Source organism: Salvia hispanica, chromosome 1, assembly GCF_023119035.1.
Source record: "Salvia hispanica cultivar TCC Black 2014 chromosome 1, UniMelb_Shisp_WGS_1.0, whole genome shotgun sequence".
Classification (NCBI taxonomy): Eukaryota; Viridiplantae; Streptophyta; class Magnoliopsida; order Lamiales; family Lamiaceae; genus Salvia; species Salvia hispanica.
The window spans coordinates 6,823,682-6,845,227 of NC_062965.1; the positions used below are offsets into that span (position 1 = coordinate 6,823,682).

Sequence of the window (21,546 nt, forward strand, 5' to 3'; positions counted from 1 at the left end):
AAAGAGGATTTGTAGAGATATTTAAAAGAATGCTATTTTAAATGAAAAATTATACTACTAATTTATTTAAAACTATTTTTGTCTATGAATTTATACATTAACAATAGGCAATTTCATATTTAAATGTATTTCGTTTATGCATTTACTTACTATGTAAATGAAAAGGCAAACTATAATTAAGTGGAAAAGTGAAATGTTTTTTGGTTTTTATGATAAATCAGGGAGGTAAAGAGGTTTTGGAAAATGATCTAATAACGACTATGTGGCACAATTACATGCATTGTACAACAACAATAAGATGGCATTCGGTTGTCATAACTAATAATCATGAGACTATCCATCTAGGATTAAGTTGTGGGATTATTTTAGTTGGGGGAAGGGCTATGACTAATTATCATGAGACTATCCATCTAGGATTAAGTTGAGGGGGTGAATCTTATGAACCAAACATGATACATATTTAATCATGAGATTTAGTCTTGCCAACCGAATACCCCCTAAGAATATTCATGCACTGACCTATACTATAAACAAACCTAGTGAACTAACATTTCTGCAGCGCAACCTCTTTAGCTTTCAGCTTCGCCTTTGGATCGGATCTGAAGGAGAACTAGTTTTCTAGAGTTAAATAGTGAATTTTTATTAAAAGCGGAAGAATGATGGTTGATTGTATAGGAAAATGGAGAATTTTGTTGAAAAATCGGTTATTTTGTGTAGTAGAAGAAGTATGGTTTGAAGGGGACGGAGGTGAAGATAGAGACACATAGGTTAAGCATGGGATCAAATGAAAATTCTAAATATTGTATAAACTCAAAAACTATGATCTGGATAATTGAAAAATGTCAACAGATCACAAAAAAACATCAACAGGAAAATGTCAACAGAATTCAACGGTAGTCAATGATTGATGTTGTGCTGATATTGTGTTGATACTCTATTGACATTAAAATTTTGAAATTTTACGTTGTGTGTTGATACTCTGTTGACATTAAAATTTTGAAATTTTACGTTGTGTTGATACTCTGTTGACATTAAAATTTTGAAATTTTACGATGTATTGATATTGGATTGAAATTGTGTTGAAGCTGTGTTTAGGAGTTTTGAGTTTGTACAGTATATAAGTTTGCATTTTATCACTACCCCATAAGATTAACCCGATAGTGGTGGTATATATTCCCAAGCTAAATTAGTCATTTCTTTATTTGAGTCATTTCTTTTCTAGCAAGAGTTCTAAATCACCAAGCTAAGTGAGTCATTTTTTGTAGTCAATCTCTTTTTCCTCTTACTTTTTTCAGCTTTATTTATTTTATCTATTTTACTTTATTCGTTCTATTTAACTATCGAAACTTTATTTGCTTATACTCAAGCCAAAAAGTATGTCTTGTTTTGTGAGGACGGAATAATACTTTCTATTGTACGGAGTAAGATTTAAATTGTAAAATATGCAATAAATTTCTCGACACTTTCACATTTACACATTAATTTTTTTAGAAAAATGTTTTGGAGACATAATATCTAACACATAATGAGGTTAAAGTAGTAATTATGCATTATATTTTATTTTTAATTAAAATTATTGTGTGTCTATATACTCCATTGCCCTTGCATTTATGATTATCTATATATATGAGTATTAATTAAGATCTCAATGCTTAATTACACAAGATATAAATGGAAGTAGTTGGGACCTACTTTCAATTTTACCACTCTTGAGTCTTAACTCTTTTTTAAAAAATTCACTTGGACGCTTGAAAATATGAAAAATGAAAGAAAAGAAGGATAAGGAAAAATTTATCACTTTGACCATTCTTTTTTTCGTTAATTAATAATGAAAAACTAATAAAACTGATAATTTAAAATTTACTAAATTTTTGAATGTTTATGTAATTTTATAAAATAGTAGTATTAAATTTAAAACTATGTTCACCATATCCATCAACTAAATTAACGTATTCTTTTAAAAATTTATTCACAATTTATTCTCTCTTTATCTCATTAATTTTTTCATTAATTTTTGGTATGTTATGTTGAATCTCAATAAAGAGTACTCCAATAACAGTTATTTAAATATTTTAAATCAGTTATTTAAAATTTATCATGTGTTTTTAACTCAATTATTTAATATTTTAAATATTATTTAATATTTTCTGTTTTTCTTTTTATGATATTAGATAAACTTTGCAAGATTAAAAATTTGATATTTTACTTGTTCATACTAATTAAGTTTATGATTTTGATTTTAATTCATTACTTTTTAAAATTGCAATATAACTAAATCCTTTGGTATTGTAACGTTGCATCAAAACTCCGACAAAAAGTTACATATTCTTAACTAATCTATTTAGCATTTTAAAGTCATATAATTAATATTTTCTCCTTTTTTCTAAAATATTAGTAGAATTTTAAGGCTTGATTCACTATTTCATTGAGTATACTAAATTTGATATATGACATATTAATACTAATTGAGTTTACTGTTTTATTTTAAGAATATCGTAAGATTAATTTCACTTTTAAAATTTTTAACAATTTTTAATTTAAAAGTTATAATCAATTTCCAATGTATACCGTGCTTTTTTACATTCTTAAATCTAACTCCAATATCTCAAACTCAAATTTAAAAGAAAAACTACAATCATTCTAGAATAAATCACAAAACCCTATATAAATCAGACTATAACTCCTCCAATGCATAATGTGTTTTTGCACATTCATAATTTTAATTTCTCATAATAATAACTAAAATAGTATAAAGAATTGTAAAAAATTTACAAGTTTTATCATCGTTGAATTAAAAGGAATATATTGATTTGCGAAGAAAAACACTTGAGTTAAAAAAAGTATATAAATAAAAAGAAAAGTAGAAAAATAGTGATGACTAATGACCATTCGTTCGTTGCAACTGAAATTTGTGGTTGGTTGTACCAATTATGGACGCAATTTCCGTCTGCAATCGGAATCCAGTTTCTCTCTCACACCTCTCTTCCTTCTCTGCTTTCAACTACACTAACTCTCCCCTCTTTCGCCTCAAACTCTCTCCTTCTTCTTCATCTACACTGCGCTGCAGTTATAATGGCGGCAAAATTGGCGATGCGAATGATGATGAGCCGCTCACCCTTTCTCGGGCCTATGGCGTGCTCGGACTCACCCCTCAGTGCTCCTCCGCACAAATCAAAGCTGCTTTTCGAGTCAAAGTAATCATCTCCTCTTTTTCTCCATTTCCGTGATTTGCTTTTGTAATTGAGGTTCGACAATTTTGTGCCTTTTCTCGATTTTCTTTCTCACTCGGTAATGTGAAAATTGCAGGTGAAGCAGTTTCATCCGGATGTGATGGGAGATGCTCAAGCATCGGATACGATGATTCGCCTTGTGATTCAAGCATACGAGGTCATTGATTAGTATTTTGTTTCGTATTTTCATCATTTGAGTTTATGCAGATGATTTCGTAGTATCTGATTGATTTGAGAATAAAATTGACGATGCATTTTTAGGGCATTTATTGGCTCGAAATGGCTCTTGTAAAATAATCGATGTGAGGATTTCAATTTATGTTTGAGCTTGGGCTGTTCTGTACACTAATATACACCTACACAGCTACACTTATGCTTTCTTCAATCAGCAAAATGGAGCCTGCATTTTTCAGTTCCTACTGTTCATTTTTAGGCCTTCTGCTGCATATGTGGCACTCTCTCCTAACCAACATAATTTGCTATATCAAACAGATTTTATCCAACTACAGCAAATCAGAAATTATTGAAAGGTAAAGGGCACACTCTAATGCTTCTCCTTCTTTTGCATTAGATTAGATCATTAGGTGATGGTGTGACTTTGTTCTACACAATTATAGGAACAAGAGACTTCAGTTTACCATACTCTCTAGTGTATGTTATGGTGACACATCGTGTATCCGTAGTTCGATAAGAATGTTGCATGGTCATTTATCACATAAGGTTGTTGGTTATGAATCTTATGATATATGCCATAATCTCTTATGCTCGGTTGATCCACCCAACACTTCACATCTGCAGGGAATGTATGGATCCGTTTGATCAACCAGAGTGTGAGGCGTATGATGTCTTTATCAATGAGGTTCTTTGCATGGGGAAAAGTACAAACTCTTTGATTGTTTCTTATTGATCCAAAATTATACTAGTAGTATTGAGGATATGGGATGTAAAATGTCTAAAACTCCACCTGTGTAAAGGACTGAAATGCATATGATTTTTGGAAAAATGTCACTTATATAGTGAATCCTTGTAACAAAGAGTCCTTGTTAGCGAAACAATCCATATGATGATTTAGCAATAGCATGAAGAATTGGTTCCTTAAATTCACTCTCATTTCAAAATATGCAGGTTGTCCATATTCATGTGTAAGTACAGCCCCACATGCTTTTAGAATTTCTTCAGAAACAGGGACTGCACGTGCAACATCTCAAGGTTGGTTTGCCACCTTTACTTTTGGACCAGTATAACACTTTTGGTCGAACTTTATTCACGGACGAGAGAATGTGATAAGAGTAGGAAAGGAAAAGCAACTACAGAATGGAACTATCGTATTATTCTCAATTTGAGTGTGATCTATATATGAGGTAGGACTATAAGATTCAGTGGATTTTTGCTGATAGAGTTTGTTTGTCAGGGCATGCTGGAGACTATCAAGTTCAACGTGCAGTCGGTCAGTGTCCAAGGAGTTGTATGCATTATGTCACTCCATCACAGAGAATTATTCTAGAGGAGCTTCTTGACAGGTATATATTGCCTATATGGGTTAACCTGAATTATTCTTCTTTGTGAAAATTAGTCATTCTTTAATGCGAATTCTTGCAGCATCCTCAACATGCCATATGATACATCAGCGGAGGCTGAGTTCCTTTACTCTCTCATTGTTAAAGCCCGATACGAGAATAATCGATATCAAAGTCCTAAGAAGAATCCCAAGGTCTCAAGCAAGCATGTAGATTGGCTCTAAACATAGCTCAATGGCTAGATTAAGAAATCCAATGAATGTCACTGTTGGTTTTTAGCAGATGTGAATTCATATAATTATATAAACAGTTGTTGTTTACTTTTTTGGGCACTGTACAGATTCTACTTAACCTTCATGTATCAATGTACCTATTTTGAATAAATTTAATTCCAATATTATAATTATATCTTTATTATGAAAACAAGTGTTAGTAAAAACGTGTTTTTGTTTGACTTAGATGAGAGGAACAATTAAATTTGAACTCCAAATCCCTCTTCTCATAAAAGTAGAGTACTATAAAACGAGAAATTGCTCTGATTGATGGGCTTCAATGGACAGTAAAAATGTGTTTTTACTCTTACTTTACCTATAAAAAATTACAGTACTTATTTTAATTTATAAGAATAATATAGCAATTTAAAAGATCAACAATTTTCACTATTTTACATAACACATTTTATGTCCAATAATATTGAATTAATTATTCGACACGTGGCAGTTGACACAACATTTTTCACGAGAGATTCGGTGACGGGGCAGTAAAGTTGCAGCCGTGGCACTGCATGACTAAATTGATGCTCTGCTCTACTTCTCTTTTCTTCTTCATTTCAACACTCACTAACTCACTCACTCACTCTTTCCCCCTTTCTCTCTCTACGAGGACATCAATTTCCAGCTTAATTTGGGCGGAATCAATCTCACCTGACTGGTAACGATTCTCTTCCTTCTTCATCTTCACACTTACTCGATTAACAATTCTCTTAGTTTTGTGCTTTTCATTCCAACCTACCTAAAATCTAATTACGTAACAATATTGCCTAATTTATATCTAAAATAATCATAAGGTAAATGAAGATTAGTCTGCGAATTTCATGAGTTGCGATTGCTGCTAATGTTTTTGTAATTTACTTTTATCTTCGAGTTTCATGAATTGCCCCCCAGATTCATCTATTTTTAATTTTGAAAAGTGAGATGAAATCATGTAGTATTGTGTTAGGTGTAGATTAGGAATTGGAAGGTGGAAGAAAAGCAAATTCCTCCTCCTGAGCTCTAGTTCCCTCAACTCATCTCTATAAATTGTACTGATAATAAATTCTGGTTACTTGCAAGGTAGAAATATTCCAAGAGACTAATTCAGTGTGTTTGCACTTATACCTAACTTCGTAATATCATGTAGAAAATGATCCATTTTGTTTCATCAACACTGTTGCGTTATATGGTACTATGATAATGGATCTTGTTTGTCAATGCTAAATATATTACTTGTTGAGTCTTATCTCTACTGAGTCACTATTTCAAACTCAAATGGTAGACTACTGAGGTTAGCACAATTTTCACAATTTTTTGGGCATCTCTACAAGTTCCATTTAGGATAAATTTCCTTAAATACACAGATTATGGCGTATATAGTTCTTTTTGGTTTATTATTGCATCTAATTAGTGAAACCGAGATATCCAATTTCTGCAGGTTGAGAAATAGAAAGTATGCCTTATATTTTGCTGACAGATGATCAGCATTTTCTTCTATACCTGGTCATGGGAGCCTATTTTGCCCCGGATCTCAAGGGAGGAAATCCCCAAAAGTCTGCTTTGCAAAGGCATGCTGAAGGCCTCGCACAATACCTTGCAAATGACTTAGCAGGCTCACAGATAAACACTAGAGTAATGGAGAATGTGTATTACTATGTGCTGAGAAAAGCTGACCCATCCGTTGTTGTTAAGCAGTCTATGCTGCTTCAGTATATTCATGGTAGTGTTCCGGCTGTAGTGGAAGGTTCTGAGACATACCCTCAGTTTGACGATCTCTTTCCTCCCATGCTGCACCACCGATCTCACAGTAGAGATCAACATGGCACCATTGATAACATTGTCTTCGTAAGCAACCCCAAAATGAATTACCTAGAGCCATGTGATCTCGAAAGATTTAAGAGGCTCACTGGGTTAGAAGATTTCCATCTGGATTTGGAGAGTCTAGTTCCACACGAAACAGTGGATGACAGGGCTTTATGTAATAACAAAGTGCAAGAGACATCAGAGTTAGATGGTACAATGCCAAGCGACAATGGTAAACATCTGGATTGCATTCCGGGCACTGAGACAAGTCCTGATGGTAATGAACCATCTGTTTCTACAATGCATTTTAGCTATTCTTCTTATGATGTTTAATACTTACCTCGTGGCATGCGGTTTCACAGTGCTATCGCAAGTCAAGGCTAGTTCTGGGGAAGAAATCGATCAGGGAATGTTATTCCTTCCTTCATGCCCTACTAAGGAAGAATGGAGCAACCTTGTTTCTTCAACTAACGGTGGTTTTGCTGTTACTGGAAGTGCTGCAAGAGGCCATCTCGGACCAGTTCTAGGACTTATCGACATTGGGGAAGCAGAGGACTCCTATCTGTTTCGTGTTTCTCTTCCCGGAGTAAAAAGGGATGCAAGTAAGTTCCAGTTCTAAGGATCCATGACATTACATTCCTGGCATAATTTGAGCATTCATAGTTAAATATATGTAGCGATCAGGTAAATTATTTAAGAAAAGCCTATTCTATCTATACATGTAAGTTTTCTGTTTGGTCATGTTAAATCTCTTAAATCTTGTCCCACCTCGACTTAGTGATAATCCTATCTAATCTATATAAGTGTGGATAACCCTCCCCCCTTATAAGGCTTTAAATTGTCTGTTTGGTCATGTTAAATCTTTTAAATCTTGTCCCACATCGACTTGGTGGGATGAGTGACCATTTCTAATAGGTCATTTTAATGTGGAAAAAGCTTGTTTTAACCTTGCTTCTTTCCCTTTGCTAATCGTCATGTTCAATTTTAGTGACAGGATTTGTTTCTCCACACTCCTGTCATGTTTAGCTTTAGTAACATGAAACCTAACACGATACATTGCAGAGGACTTTAGCTGTGAAGTTGAGAGTGATGGCACGGTGATCATAAAAGGAGTGACAGTGACCGGTGAAAGAACAGTGGAGAAATGGTCTCAAGTATTTGAGATGCGAAGTCAGAATCTTTGCCCGCCTGGCCCCTTCTGCATCTCTTTCAAGCTGCCTGGCCCAGTTGACCCTCAGCAATTCCACGGGACTTTTGCCACAGACGGGATTCTTGAGGGGATAGCACTGAAAGCACTGAGATACACTACCTAGATTGACTTGTGTCTTCTCTCCTCATCACTAGCTTCCGTATATATGACTTGTGGATTGCCATTTTAGGAAGCCATCATTTCGCAGTCTTGGATCAATGTTTTATGCCCCTACCCTAACCCATATCTTACTACAGCTTAGTAGTGTTGGACAATCCTTGCTTGAATCTTATGTGACTGTGTCTGCATTTCTTTTAGTTGTGGGGATTTCATATTCTAATGTACTGAAAACGGCAATTAGTACAGTTGCATCCCCAAATTCTCTTATTTTTCTTGGTATGCGATTCGTTTTCAAAGATCACGTATAGTGCTTGTGAGATGCAGTCAAACTAGCAAGTGCAAAGATACATTACATAATGTTGAACTATAACCTTGCAAACTAAGAATAAGTGTCTAATTATGTAGCATACATAATATTTTTATATATTTTTTTTGGTAAAACAACAGCATATCTCTTTGGTTTTTCTTCCAAATCTAAAATAGACGCAATCATCTATCGAGCTAGTAAGCCAAGCTGCAGATGCGCCATTACTTGCCTACCTATATGCTTGTGGCAACCGATAACCGCTCATCACTATTTTGTCAGCAAACATTTTGCCCGTCTTCGGCATCACATGCCAATGCAATGTTAAGTTAAACTCTTTGCCCCGCAGATTGCTCCCCTGCGAACAAGTGAAATTTCTAAATATTACGGATAGAGTAGTACCAAACAAGAAAAACCACCATATAAATCATCACTCACTTGATCAACGAACCGATATTTGTTAGATGTATGGATCCAAAACTTTGCATTCTCTCTGGAAGGTATTATACCATCCCATAGGGAGATCTGTCATAGTACATTCAAATTCATTAGCAAAGCACATCAAGAAAGATTTTAAATAAGGAACATATGAAACACTTGATTGTCAATAAAGAATAACATAACCAAGTATACTAACTTCAAGATTTCATATGGAACTCAATACTGGTCATAAAATCTAGCTCGTACAGATTATGGTCAATGAGAAATTTAGATAGTAGATTGATCTGGATGCAATTCATTAAAGAACGGCAATATGTGTTATTGAAATGGTAAAGAGTTTAAATGACTCCCATGACCTAGATGGAGAACTACTTCCCATGTATTTGGATCAATCTCTAATGTAGAAAGGGCATATGTTAACTTCTATAAGCAAAAGAAAAAGGAACCGTGCTCAGATTCAACTTCAGTTATTTTGTGAGTATATCAGAACTTCAATAAAAAAAAGGAACTAAATATGGCCGAGGTCTTGAGGAGTTCATGCATCGATAGAAAGAAGCACGTGTTCATCATAATCACTATGTGTAGCACATCACATATACAACCAACCACATTTGGTTTTTGGTTGGGAAAAAGGATAAGCTGCAAAAGTTTTGTATGGAGAAGCTACTTTTGGAAAATTAAACCATAGACTAACATTAGGAAAAAGAAACAATACATCAAATTAACAGTGACATAAGCACATCCACTTTAACAAGAATTGGATGACAGCTGGATACTAGAGAATTCTACTGAACGCCATAAATATAATTGTGTAAAAATACTCAGGTGAAAGGCACACATGATCTACCAATACCATGGGCAAATAATGAAAATATGTGTATAGCTGGATTTATGGATCCACAAACCTGGTTAAGTGCATTTTTGGGGGTTCCATACTCCGCAGCAAGAAATACAAACACCTGCAAAATATTTGAAGATTAAGTAGTGGAAACTTATTTTGCTACTCCTTTTGATTCTTAAACCCTGACAATAAATAGGAGGTGCAAAGTAAACACCTTTTCAACACCAGTTCAATTCAAAATTACATACAGTGGCATGATCATTCAGATAGATTCTAGATTAGTTGCATTTTCATAGTAAACATCTTTGGATAATCATAACACAACTGTTCTCATGATGTTCCATTTTTGTGCCACTGAAAACTGAGTTGACCACATATATTATTATGCTTGCAATCTGAATTACGAGACAATGAGACAAAAAATATGAATACCAACACAACATCAGAGGACAATATGACGAAAAGCAAACAAGTTCAACGATAAAAGAGTTCAAAAAGACCTCTTCTGGACACTAAAAAACACCAAGATCATAGCATACACAGAAGACACTACAGTAATGTAGAGACAACTGTGTGATCATGCTAACATACCTGCTTTGTGTTCCACGTGAACAATGACTCTAAATTTGCTGATATATTCAGTGACAGGCTAACCTGCATAATTTAAAAACTCATTGGACAATTATGTATGAACTTCCATCCAGAATCACTTTCGCTTTGTTGCTTCACAAAATCGAAAAATCAGATGCCCACAACTTTGTGTGTAAGACTGTAAGTTGAAATTAATTGTGATATTTAGTGCATCAATAATAAGGGCACAAACTTTGAAATTGGTCATGTGTTTGCTATGCCAATTGAGAACACAGGCAACAAATCCCCTACAGTAGATAGGAAAAGAATTGAAAATGGAAAAAAAAAAATTAAAGAGGAAATCTAAGAGAGACAACAAAAGATAAAAAAAATAAAATTCAATTCCCTTTGGTTGAAGCTCAAAGAAAGGAAGGCTGGCTTCAAGGCTGTTTTCTGAGAAGCAGCGAGATAGATAATTTTAATTCATTCTAATACTCTGAGAAGTTCAGTTCAGTTCATAATCACATAAATAACAAACGATGCATTCTATTGCAATTTACATAAAGAAATTCAAAAATCCATCAAAGTTGCAGAAATAGCAGGCAAAATTAGCACAGCACATCAAACAGAAGGAGAGAAAATGGAATTACCTCATCATCGCCAGCAGATTTCTTCTGAAACCAATTGATATTCACGACCTAAAAATCCAGAAAAATCAAATATCAAAACAGTTAAATTAGCTTAGCAGACGCAATAGTGAATATAGGAGTGCTCGGTAAATATACAGCGAGCGCACTTGGACTTGGGCGTTCGGAGACAGAGAATTGAAGTTGTCGGAGACGGAGGCTATGGCGCACATTAGCGCGAGGAGGGTGATAGCGAACGTTAGCAAAACATTGGCTCTCTGCGCAAAAGAGTGCATTGTTTCTGTTTCTGTTGCTTCTCAAAATCAACACTATAACTAAAACTAAAACTCGCTCTATAAATTAGGGTTTGCTAATGCAGACGACTCCGTGTACTGAATTCGGTAAATTTAGACATTTCTCTCGAGAAATATAAAATTGCATTTATTTTTAATGAGTTAAATGAAAAAAAAAATAAAAATCGTAAATGATACTCCCTCCGTCCCCGATTAAGAGTCACACTTTTCTATTTCGGTCCGTCCCCAATTAAGAGTCACACTTCATTTTTACCATAAATAGTAAGTAAGACACACATTCCACTAACTCAATTCACTCACATTTTATTATAAAACCAATATATAAAATGAGTACTACATTCCACTAACTTTTTCAACCAACTTTTCTTTACTTTTCTTAAAATCTGTGTCTGGTCAAAGTGTGATTCCAAATCGGGGATGAAGAGAGTAGAATTAAAGAAATAATTAAAGAAAAATAAAATAAGAGAGAAAAAAAAACATACTTACTCCCTCCGTCCACGAATAGGAGTTCCGTTTTTTTATTTTGGTCCATTCACAAATAGGAGTCTCGGTTCATAGCTACCAAAGCCTACATTCCACTAACTCATATATATTAAGAAAAGATAATAAAATAAGAGATATTATTGATTTTTGCACAAAGTAAAAAAAGAATTAAGTCATTTACTCCATTTTTTAAATTCAATATTCAACAATTATGTTACACAAGTTTTTGTGAGCATAACGAGTCAATATCTGGATCCACATCTAAATATTGATTAAGTTAACCACATGTGTTTTAAAGATGTATCATCTCTAAAAACCTGAGTATTATTTCATTCAAACGGGTCTATAATATACACCAGAAAACATTGAGATAAATAAATCCAAAAAGTACAAAATTAAAAATAATTTTACATCCAACAATCTTTTTCACACACACTCAACAGAGTTTTCACCAAAACATATTATAAAAGTCCATGTAAAGAAAGCACTAATTTTGGAAAATTCAAGTCGGGATAGGTGGGGTCTCCCTCTGAAAGAATTTAGGCAATTTGCCTAAATGTTGGAAACAGAAACAAACACATATTTTACAAATCTCAAACATGGAGCCATCATCTTCCCTGATTTCGCCGTGCATATACTGATACAGCACTTCAAATGCTGATAGCAATCCAAATATGGTGTAGAGGAAAGGGGCAGCCTCTTCGGGGAACACGGCGGCTGTGAGGCTCGCAACGGCCGCGTAGCCAGACCAGGCCAAGAAACGCTCCGCGTGTGCAGCAAAGCGGCCCTGCCCCGGGGACCGTAGCAGCACGACGTGGAGCACGTAGTAGATGAAGAGGCTCGAGAGTGCGACGAGCATTGTTGTTGGGTGCGTGGTGAGTGGGTTTTGCGCCGGATCGGTGGCGTGGTACTTCAGTTGAAGGAAGGCGACGAGCTGAGTGATGATGGAGGTTGTGAGTTGGTGGAATGAGTCGCCGAACTCTGACATTGAAGTGTTGTTGATTGTAATTACTAATTATAACTGGATCAACAAATTAAAGTGGAGGGTTATTTATAATGGGCTGATCTACGTGGACGGTGGTGGGACATTTATTTCAATGACATGTTTCTGCATATTTAAAATTATATTTTTAATTCTCCTTTAGATGTCTCTTCGCCTATTACAAAATTTGTTTATTAAATGCCTCTTCGCCTTACTACAAAATTTGTTTATAAATACATTTTTGATAAGATGCTCGGCAACGATAAATCTGGGGCTGGTCATATGTATAGCTAAGAATAAGAATAATAAATTAATTAATACACCCAACGCATGTGTAATTACATAATAACCCTTACACAATACACCATTACAACAAATCTATTGAAACATCACTGTTATCGCTTTCCTCCATCTGTTTAACTTAATCAGCAATTTATTATGGTTGTATGAGATGGGGCTGAATGAGATGGTTAAAATTTTAAATTTACATTTTACTAGTTTATTATTGTTTAACTCGCAATTTATTATTGTACCAATCATTCCCTGTTGAGCTGCACGCATGAAATACCATGTCAACATAGAAATATATCAACCACATCATCTGTAACGATCCGCCCTTCTAGGGTATAATAAATACGGCGATCGCTACCTTGGCGGACTTAAATGCAACAAGAACATAGGCTAGGGTTTCATTTAAAGGGATTTGACCAAAGTAATTAATGAACTATTTAGGCAATAAGACGACGGCTTAAGCAAGAAAAACCAATGATGAATAGATATCATAATTTATGCTAAAAAAGGCAAGGGTTTAATATAATCCAAAACGCATCATGTCTCAATATTTTAAACCAAAAGGAATAAGTTCAAACTCAAACAAACGATAATAAGTTTCATGTTTCAGCGGAAGCATCCAAGAGAAAGGTGAAGCCATGTATGAAGACACAACTACACTCGGAGTTTCAAATGATCATGTTATTCAATTAACTTGGTCAGCACCGCCAACCGCTCGTCGCCGCTCAACCTGCACATAGGGAAAATCCATGCAGGACTGAGTACTTTAACATACTCAGTGGACTCATGCCAAAACATTTTAATAGATATGCCATCCTTACCATAGTGAACTCGAATTTACAGTTATAAAAGAATATCATCGAGTATCACAAAATAATTTCATAGACTGGCCAGTCAAACAATTCTCCCATTTTCTCAACAATCAACAATTCCATAGTGCGACGAAAGTGTGGCCACACTATTCGCCCACGAGACCGGCCGACTAGGAAGGACGGCTCCCGATCCCAATTGTGTACACTAGCCTGATAGGGTTTGCGGCCCTACTCGGACCCGAATTCGTTTATATAGCCCTATAGCCTAATGGAGCGGACTCACAAACTAGGCATCAGGCACACAACATAATCAAAACAATCACATGCACGACATAACGTTTTAAACCACCCTTATAACACCATAATCATTATTTTGGTAATAAAAGAGTTTAGTGAATAAAGCCCATGAGTGTTCTTCAACACATCTCACACGCACACACACGAACACACACACGCGTATATCGATGCACACACACACGCACATCACTTCATATTCATCAATTATTTCCCCTTTTCGCTCAATCTATATGCATGAGGATTCAAGAACACAGATTTATCGGTTAGATGAAAAAAGATTAATATAAAAATACATTTTCTCGATAGAACGAACGGTAGAAACAAAGTAGAATCTTGATTCTTCAATAATTCTTGAGGCTTCAACTTGAATTCTTCTCAAAAGATGAAGAAATCTTGGAGAAAAGTAGAAAAAAATTTGGGAGGGAGTGGGAGAGAAAGTGGCGTGAATTGAGAGAGAGAGGGAGGCGTGATTTTGAGAATTAGGTTTAGGGTTTCTCCCTTATTTATAGAGTGCAAAATATAATATCTTTAATTAAATAAATTAAAGATTTGAGAAGATTTGGAGGAGTAGTTGGCGTGATTTTTGAGGAGGAATAAGGAGAATTTCGAAATCTAGACTATTTAATTAGCCTATGATTTTATTTGGTATTTTACGGAGTAGAATAAAATATCACAGAGCATAATAAAAATACTAATTTCCCCAATAGAAATAGGGAAATGGCGTGAATTATGTTTCCTCCACAAGGAATCAATTTCAAATCTTAATTAAAATAGGATATGACAAGATCTTTTTAGATATGGTAAGATATGCTAGAATATTTAAGTTTATTCATGGAAGAGAATAAATAAGGGATCAAATAATAAAATAATCCCTTCTCCCATAAATAGGAGATTTTCGAAAATCTCCATGTGTAGGCATAGGGGTCGAAAATTTCATGGAGAAAATAAGGAATAATCGGACTTTGGATTTAATTTGGATAAATATCCCAAGCGAATAATTAAATCCACGAAAAATAGAATTCCTTTCCAATAAATAGAAGTGGTCGAAAATTCCAATTAAATAATGATGCTCCTATTTAATCTCACCCATCCCTTAGGAAATAATTCACCACAATATTATTTCACCCCGCATCAAATATTCACACGGTCACATCACAAATTCAACCCCTTTTTATTATTCCACCTCCAAGTCACATTCTCCACATTATTGACTATTCAATAGTCACGTCATATAATCAACAAGTTTGACTATTCAACTCAATCTCAACTCAAAATCGCAATTAGGTCACAAAAAACCATGCAATAAATCACTCATCATTTAATCCACATACTTCATAGCATTAAAAGCATTAAATGCAATAAATTTTATGTCTCGAAAATTAGGGTTCGAAAAAGTGGGGTGTTACATCATCCCCTGTTGAGCTGCGTACATGGAATACCATGTCAGCATAGAAATATCAAAGAAAGATAGGGAATCCCTAATTAAATACTCTATCCATTCTCATAATAAGAGTTACAGTACATTTTACTATTTTGGTCTGTCTCACAATAAGAGTGCATTTCATTTTTACCATAAAAAATAAATAGACCGCATATTCCACTAACTCACTTCACTCGCATTCTATTATAAAATCAATATAAAAGTGGACCTCATATCATCATCAATACGCTCGGATTTTGCACTGTTTTAAGGCCTTTATTGGGTCAATTTTTGATGTCAAAGTTGCAATACATGTCCATTATTCATACATTTTGTCTATTTTAATATTTTGACGTGTTTTATGAAAAATGTGCAAAATAAAGCCTAAAAAGATAGGAGTAGCAAAAAGTCGATATCTGAAGTCTAGAGCATTCGAGCCAGCCAGCGGCTGCCAGTACCCATCGACTATTGAAGTTGCACCTGTCCATCTCGGAATTTGTGCCCAAAAAGAGGAACACATCCAGCAACCACAGGAACTGCCGAAAGTTGGACCGAAAGAGTCAGAGGATTCAAAACGGTCAACTGCAATCGGATGGCGTGATATTTTACCTAATTTCTTTCCAAGTCTTACCTAACTAGATTAGAAGATTTTTCATATCATGATACATGACTTGAGGCAATAAATACCCCTCAAAGCTTCATCAAAAGAAGAACATTTTACTGCATTATTCTACGCCTGAAAAAATATTTAGGGTTCCTTCCATTGTTCATCATCCACGCACATGCTCGTCCCATCTGCGCCAATAGGCGTCGAGAGAGCATCGTCCGCCCACACCCAAGCTCGTCCTGTCAGTGCCAGCCGACACGGCTTATGACACGCAATAGGAGCCGCCCGGCACGACGGTGGGATTAATTAGGCACAGAGGTTAACCAAATTAATATTATCGTATACAGGTGCATATAGTGTGAGTGCCACTATACCCCCAAAACGGCTTCATAATGTATTTAGATGTACACATTAATAATTAAGATACTTGGTCCAGCTGTAATCACGACTTTCTTCTGCAATTAGCACAGGTCGTCAATCGACACCTATTGATGCCACATTTATTTTCTTATAGTTTCTTTCATTTGCATCATTTTAGCTTGTTAAAAATATTTTAATAGAATTGAAACTTACACAGTTCACACATATTTATTCTTTTTATTTTTCAAATCTTCAAAAGAATTTTTTATATCTTCATCATCTTAGCATGTTTTAAAATATTCTAATGTATTATAACTCCATATGTTTTTAATAATAAAAATAAATAAATAATATTTAATCGCTCTTATTTTATTTCATTACTTACTTTACTCTCTCTATTTATTTTTCCTACTCTATTCCCCTCACCTACTTTTCAACACAGTTTCCTAGGGCATCCGCATCGCGTCTCGATGCGGTCCCTATCTCCTCTCAACGAGACGAGACCGCATCGAGACGGCGATGCGGCATGCATCTCGTCCCGAAGAGACGAGCCGTCTCGTCGCGTGTCGCGTCCCGAAGAGGTTGGCCTCGAGCTGGCGAGACACGTGCCTTGGCGACGTGGCGTGCTCCGGTTCGTGCGTGACGCCCACTCGTCGGCCCGCGAGTGGGCGTCGTTTATATCCGTTTAAAATATTATTTTTGTTTCTTTTTTTTAAAATCAGGAAAATTCGAAAATAAAATAAATTAAAATATTGTAATTTTTAATTTATATATTTTTTAATATTGTAATAAAAATCAAAAGTTAAAAAATTAAAATTAAAATTAAAAATACTCCATAGGATTTCAATGATGTATTTTTCGTATTTTCGGATGTTGTAGTTTTTGTGGTTTTTAATGATTTAATGAATTATTAGTATTAATTTAATATTTCAATGAAATATTAATTGAATTTGTTGGAATAAAAATAAAAAATGAAATTGAATGAATAGTTAAGGGATGAGATGGTTAAGAGATGGAGGGATGCAGGTGTTGTCTCTTAGTTAAGAGATGAGGTGAAAAGTACAGTGGGACCCATGAATAGTGAAGAGATGAGACGGTTAAGAGACGGATAAGAGACAGGGATGCGGATGGCCTTAATCTCCACATCCAAAAATTTTGACTCAACTTAGTTGGTACGGATGGAGTAATATTCTTAAGTAGATGTATTAGAGCACTCACATCCATGCTCCTGGCAAAGAGCATGGATGTGGGCCCGGACCCACTTTTATTCATTTTTTACTCCATGTTCTTCCGCAAAAGCACAACACCTACATCCATGCTCTACCGCAAGAGCATGCTCAAGGGTCTCATCATTCTATTATTCAATTTAAATACTTCAATTATAAAAAACATTTCCACAATATTAAAATGCATTAAAAATACCCGAAATATGATTAAATATTACTAAAAAATAAAAATTACATAATTACATAATTAAATTCATAAAATTTTAAAAACCCACTACTCGTCGCCGAATTCCGCCCAAATGTGTTGGATTAGGTCTTCTTGTAGCTCAATGTGGTTTTGGTATCGCGCATTGTGTGTCTTCTTTCGATCATATCGCGCACCGTCCTATACACACCTCGGCGTGGGGCAGACCGACGCAAAAAATTTTGAGGCATAGGATTCCAATTGACTCACCCACATGCAAATACTCGTCAAAGAGGTCAGCCGTTTGCCCGGTAGCAAGTTGTCGAAGGGCACAAGTACACTTTTGCAACGCCGAGAGACTTTGCCGATCAATTGCGTCTCTACGTGATTGGAAGTATTCAACATGGGCGGATAATGTGTTGACAATATGCATAAACAAGTGTTTTGACATGCGGAAACGGGGCTGGAAGTAATTTTTCGGAAACCGCAGCTCGTCGGAAAAATAGTCGTCAACGAGCTTTTCGTGGGCTCCCTCCCGGTCACAAGGGATGTAGCGGCGATTTGATCTCGTTGGTTGAGGAGGTGGGGCTGGGGGCAATGGCGACGACATAGACGACATGATATTGTTGATAGTATTCTTGTTTTTCGTGCTCCGCTTCCTCAATGATAACGTTCAAATCCATTTTTGAATTTAGAGATTGTTTGAGTGAAAGAGGAGATGGAGCAGACATGCTCACGGTTCGTAAACCGGCGGTTCCGGTTCGGAACCGCCGGATTCGGAAAATGTGGAACCGGAACCGAACCGTGAGGCTATTTCACGGTTCCGGTTCCGGTTTGGAACCGCCGGTTTTTCGGCGGTTTTTAACGGTTTTTCACGGTTCCGAACCACCGGTTTCCGGCGATTTTTCGCGGTTCCGGCTCGGTTTCACGGTTTTCCGACGGTTTTTCACGGTTCCGGCACGGTTTCGGTTCGTCAAATTTGAAACCGGAACCGGCCCACGGTTCAAAATATGGCGGTTCCGGTTCAAGAAAAAGTCACGGTTCCGGTTCGGAACCGGAACCGGCCCACGGTTCAAAATATGGCGGTTCCGGTTCAAGAAAAAGTCACGGTTCCGGTTCGGAACCGGAACCGGCGGTTACGGTTCCGCGGTTAACTGCCGGAACCGAAAACCTTGGGCATCTCTAGATGGAGGTGAGTTTTATGCAAAAATATGAGAGAAGTATGAGTGAGAGATAATTTGATGAAAAATGGATGATGAATATGTGTATTTATACATTATTTTGAGATTAAATTCTTTTAAAAAATTCAAAAAAATGGTAATAAAACGGTTATATTTTTAGGTAAGTTAAGTCAAGGGAGAGTAAAGTGGAAAATGAAAAAGGTAGAGAGATGAAGAGAGAATAAAGTAGTTGTGAAAAAATGTGTTGACTTTTACTAAAAAGAGAAACGACTCTATTATTATGGAACGTATCAAAATGGCAAAATGACTGCCACTCGGTTTTCCCAAAAGTGCCTTTGCGGCAATCATGGGGTTTGGGCCCTACGGGGGGCGCGACGGACAGGGGCCCCGAGTACCCCCAAATCGGTAAAGACGGCGCCTGGATTGTCAAATATTTACTGGGGGCGTCGTTGAAATATTCGGTGATGGTATATTCGAAAACCCCCGGGGGACTATCGGGGATCTGGAGATACCCAAAAGGGGGAAGCATGGTTTTCCCCGGGATGAGGCAACATAGATTGTATGCATTGGGAGTGGAAGAAGCTGTCCTTTTCACGGGAAAGGGGTTTTTCACCCGGTTACAAAAGGGAAAAAATCCCCATGATCCTCGGGGGCCGTAGGGGATTACCCGGGTGGATTTGGCATGCATATTTTGGGGGAGCCCGGGTTTGAACAACGACCTCCTCGTCCTCCTTTTCAACGAAACGGTGCGGAAACGTCGGTCCCGGGCCCTCGGTTTTTTTGCCAAAGGCAGGGGATGATATGGGGCTGTAAATTTAGTTGTTTTTTTTACTCAGTCCCGCTTAAGATGACACGTTTTCCTTTTTAGTTTGTCCCAACTAAGATGACACCTTTCCTTTTTTAGTAACTTTCTCTCTCCAATTAATCTCCTATTAAAATATCTATATTTCTTTATCTCTCTTCTTTAATACTTACACTCACATTTTCTCTCTCCAATTAAACACTTTAACCAATAATTCCTAAAACCCCGTGCCGGCTAAGCAATGTGTCATCTTAGCCGGGACGGAGGAAAGTATTTTTTATTGTTGTAGCTAATTGCTTGTCCAGTTGCTTGTCCTGATCATGTGGAAGAAGGAGTTTGTGGCTAGCCTATTGCTATTGGAGATGCTCAGAATAAGAATAGGTTAGCCATAGGCCAGCCATAAGCTAGCCACAAACTCCTCCTGCCACATCATCAGGACAAGCAATAGGCTAGCCATAAGCCATCAAAATTATAAAAAACAAATAAATTACAATCACGCAAAATACGGAATTAAATTTACGACACAGATATGGAAAAGTGCAATAATTTTATTTAAATTAAAAAAAAGTACATTAAAAAATTACATAATAATAAAAAAAACCCTCCAGCTTCCACACACGGGCCTCGCCTCACTTCTCGTCGCCGCCGTCGCCGCTACGTGCGCTAGCCGCCATTGCGGCCCCCTACTCTGGAGGAGATCAAAATGAAGCCCCTTCTTCACAGGGTCAGTTGTCGCATTCCATTCACCTATGATTTTCCACATGTCCATCTGTGTTTGTAGACGCGCAAGGCGGGAGAGCTCGGCTGGAGGAGAGTCGTTCTTGTTCTCCATTTCGCGATATTGTTCTTGTACAGAAATTCAGAGAGAGAAAAACTCGTTAAAACAAGCGGTGCAAATGAAAATGACGTTCAAATCGCGTATATATAGTATTTCAGAAAATAAATAAAAATAAATAAAAAATGCGTTGGCCGATCGCTCGCCGATCGCCAGCCTACAATGGGGACAAGCGGATCGGCGAGCGCTTCGGCCAGCGCCCGGGAATCGGCGAGCGCTCGCCGCTTACAATGGTTCGACGAGCTGACCGGCCAGCGCCGGGAATCGGCTAGCCGGTCGCTCGCCGACCATTGGAGATGCTCTTACTATGAAACGGAGGGAGTATATTTTGTATTATTTTTTATTTTTAAAAAAAAAACGAAAATTCCAACGGAAATGTCGTTGGCCGATCACTGCACGCCATGTCACCGTGCTCTTCGGCACGGCGGTGCTCGATGCATCGAGCAGGGCCGTGCCGTGGGCAAGAGCACAGCGGCGAGCAGGGTGCTCGCAGCGCCGTCGGCACGGTGCCTGCTCGAGGCAAAGACCACCTATGCAGGTGCTCTTACACAATAAACAAACCCCTTCTTCACAGGGTCAGTTGTCGCCTTCCATTCATTTACGATTTTCCACATGTCCATCTGTGTTTGTAGACGCGCAAGGCGGGAGAGCTCGGCTGGAGGAGAGTCGTTGTTGTTCTCCATTTCGCAATATTGCTCTTGTACAAAAATTCAGAGAGAGAGAAACTCGTTAAAACAAGCGGTGCAAATGAAAATTACGTTCAAATCGCGTATATATAGTATTTCAGAAATTAAATAAAAATAAATAAAAAATGCGCTGGCCGATCGCCAGCCGACAATGGGGGCGAGCGGATCGGCGAG

General features: G+C 36.8%; 3 protein-coding genes across 4 annotated transcripts; 2 read left to right on the plus strand and 1 right to left on the minus strand.

Moving 5' to 3' along the window:
- Positions 1-2,888: 2,888 nt before the first annotated feature.
- Positions 2,889-5,144, plus strand: LOC125213683. Its single transcript, XM_048114356.1, has 7 exons — positions 2,889-3,194; positions 3,307-3,387; positions 3,723-3,760; positions 4,029-4,108; positions 4,356-4,439; positions 4,642-4,750; positions 4,830-5,144. The coding sequence occupies exons 1-7, from the start codon at positions 2,931-2,933 to the stop codon at positions 4,969-4,971; spliced, it is 798 nt and encodes a 265-aa protein (XP_047970313.1). The 5' UTR covers positions 2,889-2,930; the 3' UTR covers positions 4,972-5,144.
- Positions 5,145-5,574: 430 nt separating this feature from the next.
- On the plus strand, positions 5,575-8,411 carry LOC125200804 (increased DNA methylation 2). Of its 2 annotated transcripts, none has more exons than XM_048098575.1 (4): positions 5,575-5,677; positions 6,437-7,078; positions 7,164-7,403; positions 7,864-8,411. In XM_048098575.1, the coding sequence occupies exons 2-4, from the start codon at positions 6,454-6,456 to the stop codon at positions 8,112-8,114; spliced, it is 1,116 nt and encodes a 371-aa protein (XP_047954532.1). In that variant the 5' UTR covers positions 5,575-5,677; positions 6,437-6,453; the 3' UTR covers positions 8,115-8,411. The 2 variants fall into 2 exon arrangements, with proteins under 2 accessions (XP_047954532.1, XP_047954533.1); XM_048098576.1 differs by having other exon boundaries at positions 5,603-5,677; positions 6,476-7,078.
- Positions 8,412-8,464: 53 nt separating this feature from the next.
- Positions 8,465-11,277, minus strand: LOC125200805 (signal peptidase complex subunit 3B-like). Its single transcript, XM_048098577.1, has 6 exons — positions 11,063-11,277; positions 10,917-10,964; positions 10,288-10,350; positions 9,761-9,814; positions 8,853-8,939; positions 8,465-8,772 (listed from the first exon to the last, which is right to left on the minus strand). Exons 1-6 carry the CDS (start codon positions 11,186-11,188, stop codon positions 8,647-8,649), a joined length of 504 nt encoding a protein of 167 aa, XP_047954534.1. The 5' UTR covers positions 11,189-11,277; the 3' UTR covers positions 8,465-8,646.
- Positions 11,278-21,546: the final 10,269 nt, after the last annotated feature.

Excerpts from the sequence above, each read along its gene's own strand:
- LOC125200804 (XM_048098575.1), top strand. The coding sequence starts at position 6,454 with ATGCCTTATATTTTGCTGACAGATGATCAGCATTTTCTTCTATACCTG. Across the intron at positions 7,079-7,163 it reads CACTGAGACAAGTCCTGATG|TGCTATCGCAAGTCAAGGCT; the intron begins GTAATGAACCAT and ends GCGGTTTCACAG. Across the intron at positions 7,404-7,863 it reads CGGAGTAAAAAGGGATGCAA|AGGACTTTAGCTGTGAAGTT; the intron begins GTAAGTTCCAGT and ends GATACATTGCAG.
- LOC125200805 (XM_048098577.1), bottom strand. The coding sequence starts at position 11,188 with ATGCACTCTTTTGCGCAGAGAGCCAATGTTTTGCTAACGTTCGCTATC. Across the intron at positions 10,965-11,062 it reads CTCCGAACGCCCAAGTCCAA|GTCGTGAATATCAATTGGTT; the intron begins GTGCGCTCGCTG and ends CTGGATTTTTAG. Across the intron at positions 8,940-9,760 it reads CCAAAAATGCACTTAACCAG|ATCTCCCTATGGGATGGTAT; the intron begins GTTTGTGGATCC and ends GTACTATGACAG.
- LOC125213683 (XM_048114356.1), top strand. The coding sequence starts at position 2,931 with ATGGACGCAATTTCCGTCTGCAATCGGAATCCAGTTTCTCTCTCACAC. Across the intron at positions 3,195-3,306 it reads AAGCTGCTTTTCGAGTCAAA|GTGAAGCAGTTTCATCCGGA; the intron begins GTAATCATCTCC and ends TGAAAATTGCAG. Across the intron at positions 4,440-4,641 it reads TGCACGTGCAACATCTCAAG|GGCATGCTGGAGACTATCAA; the intron begins GTTGGTTTGCCA and ends TTTGTTTGTCAG.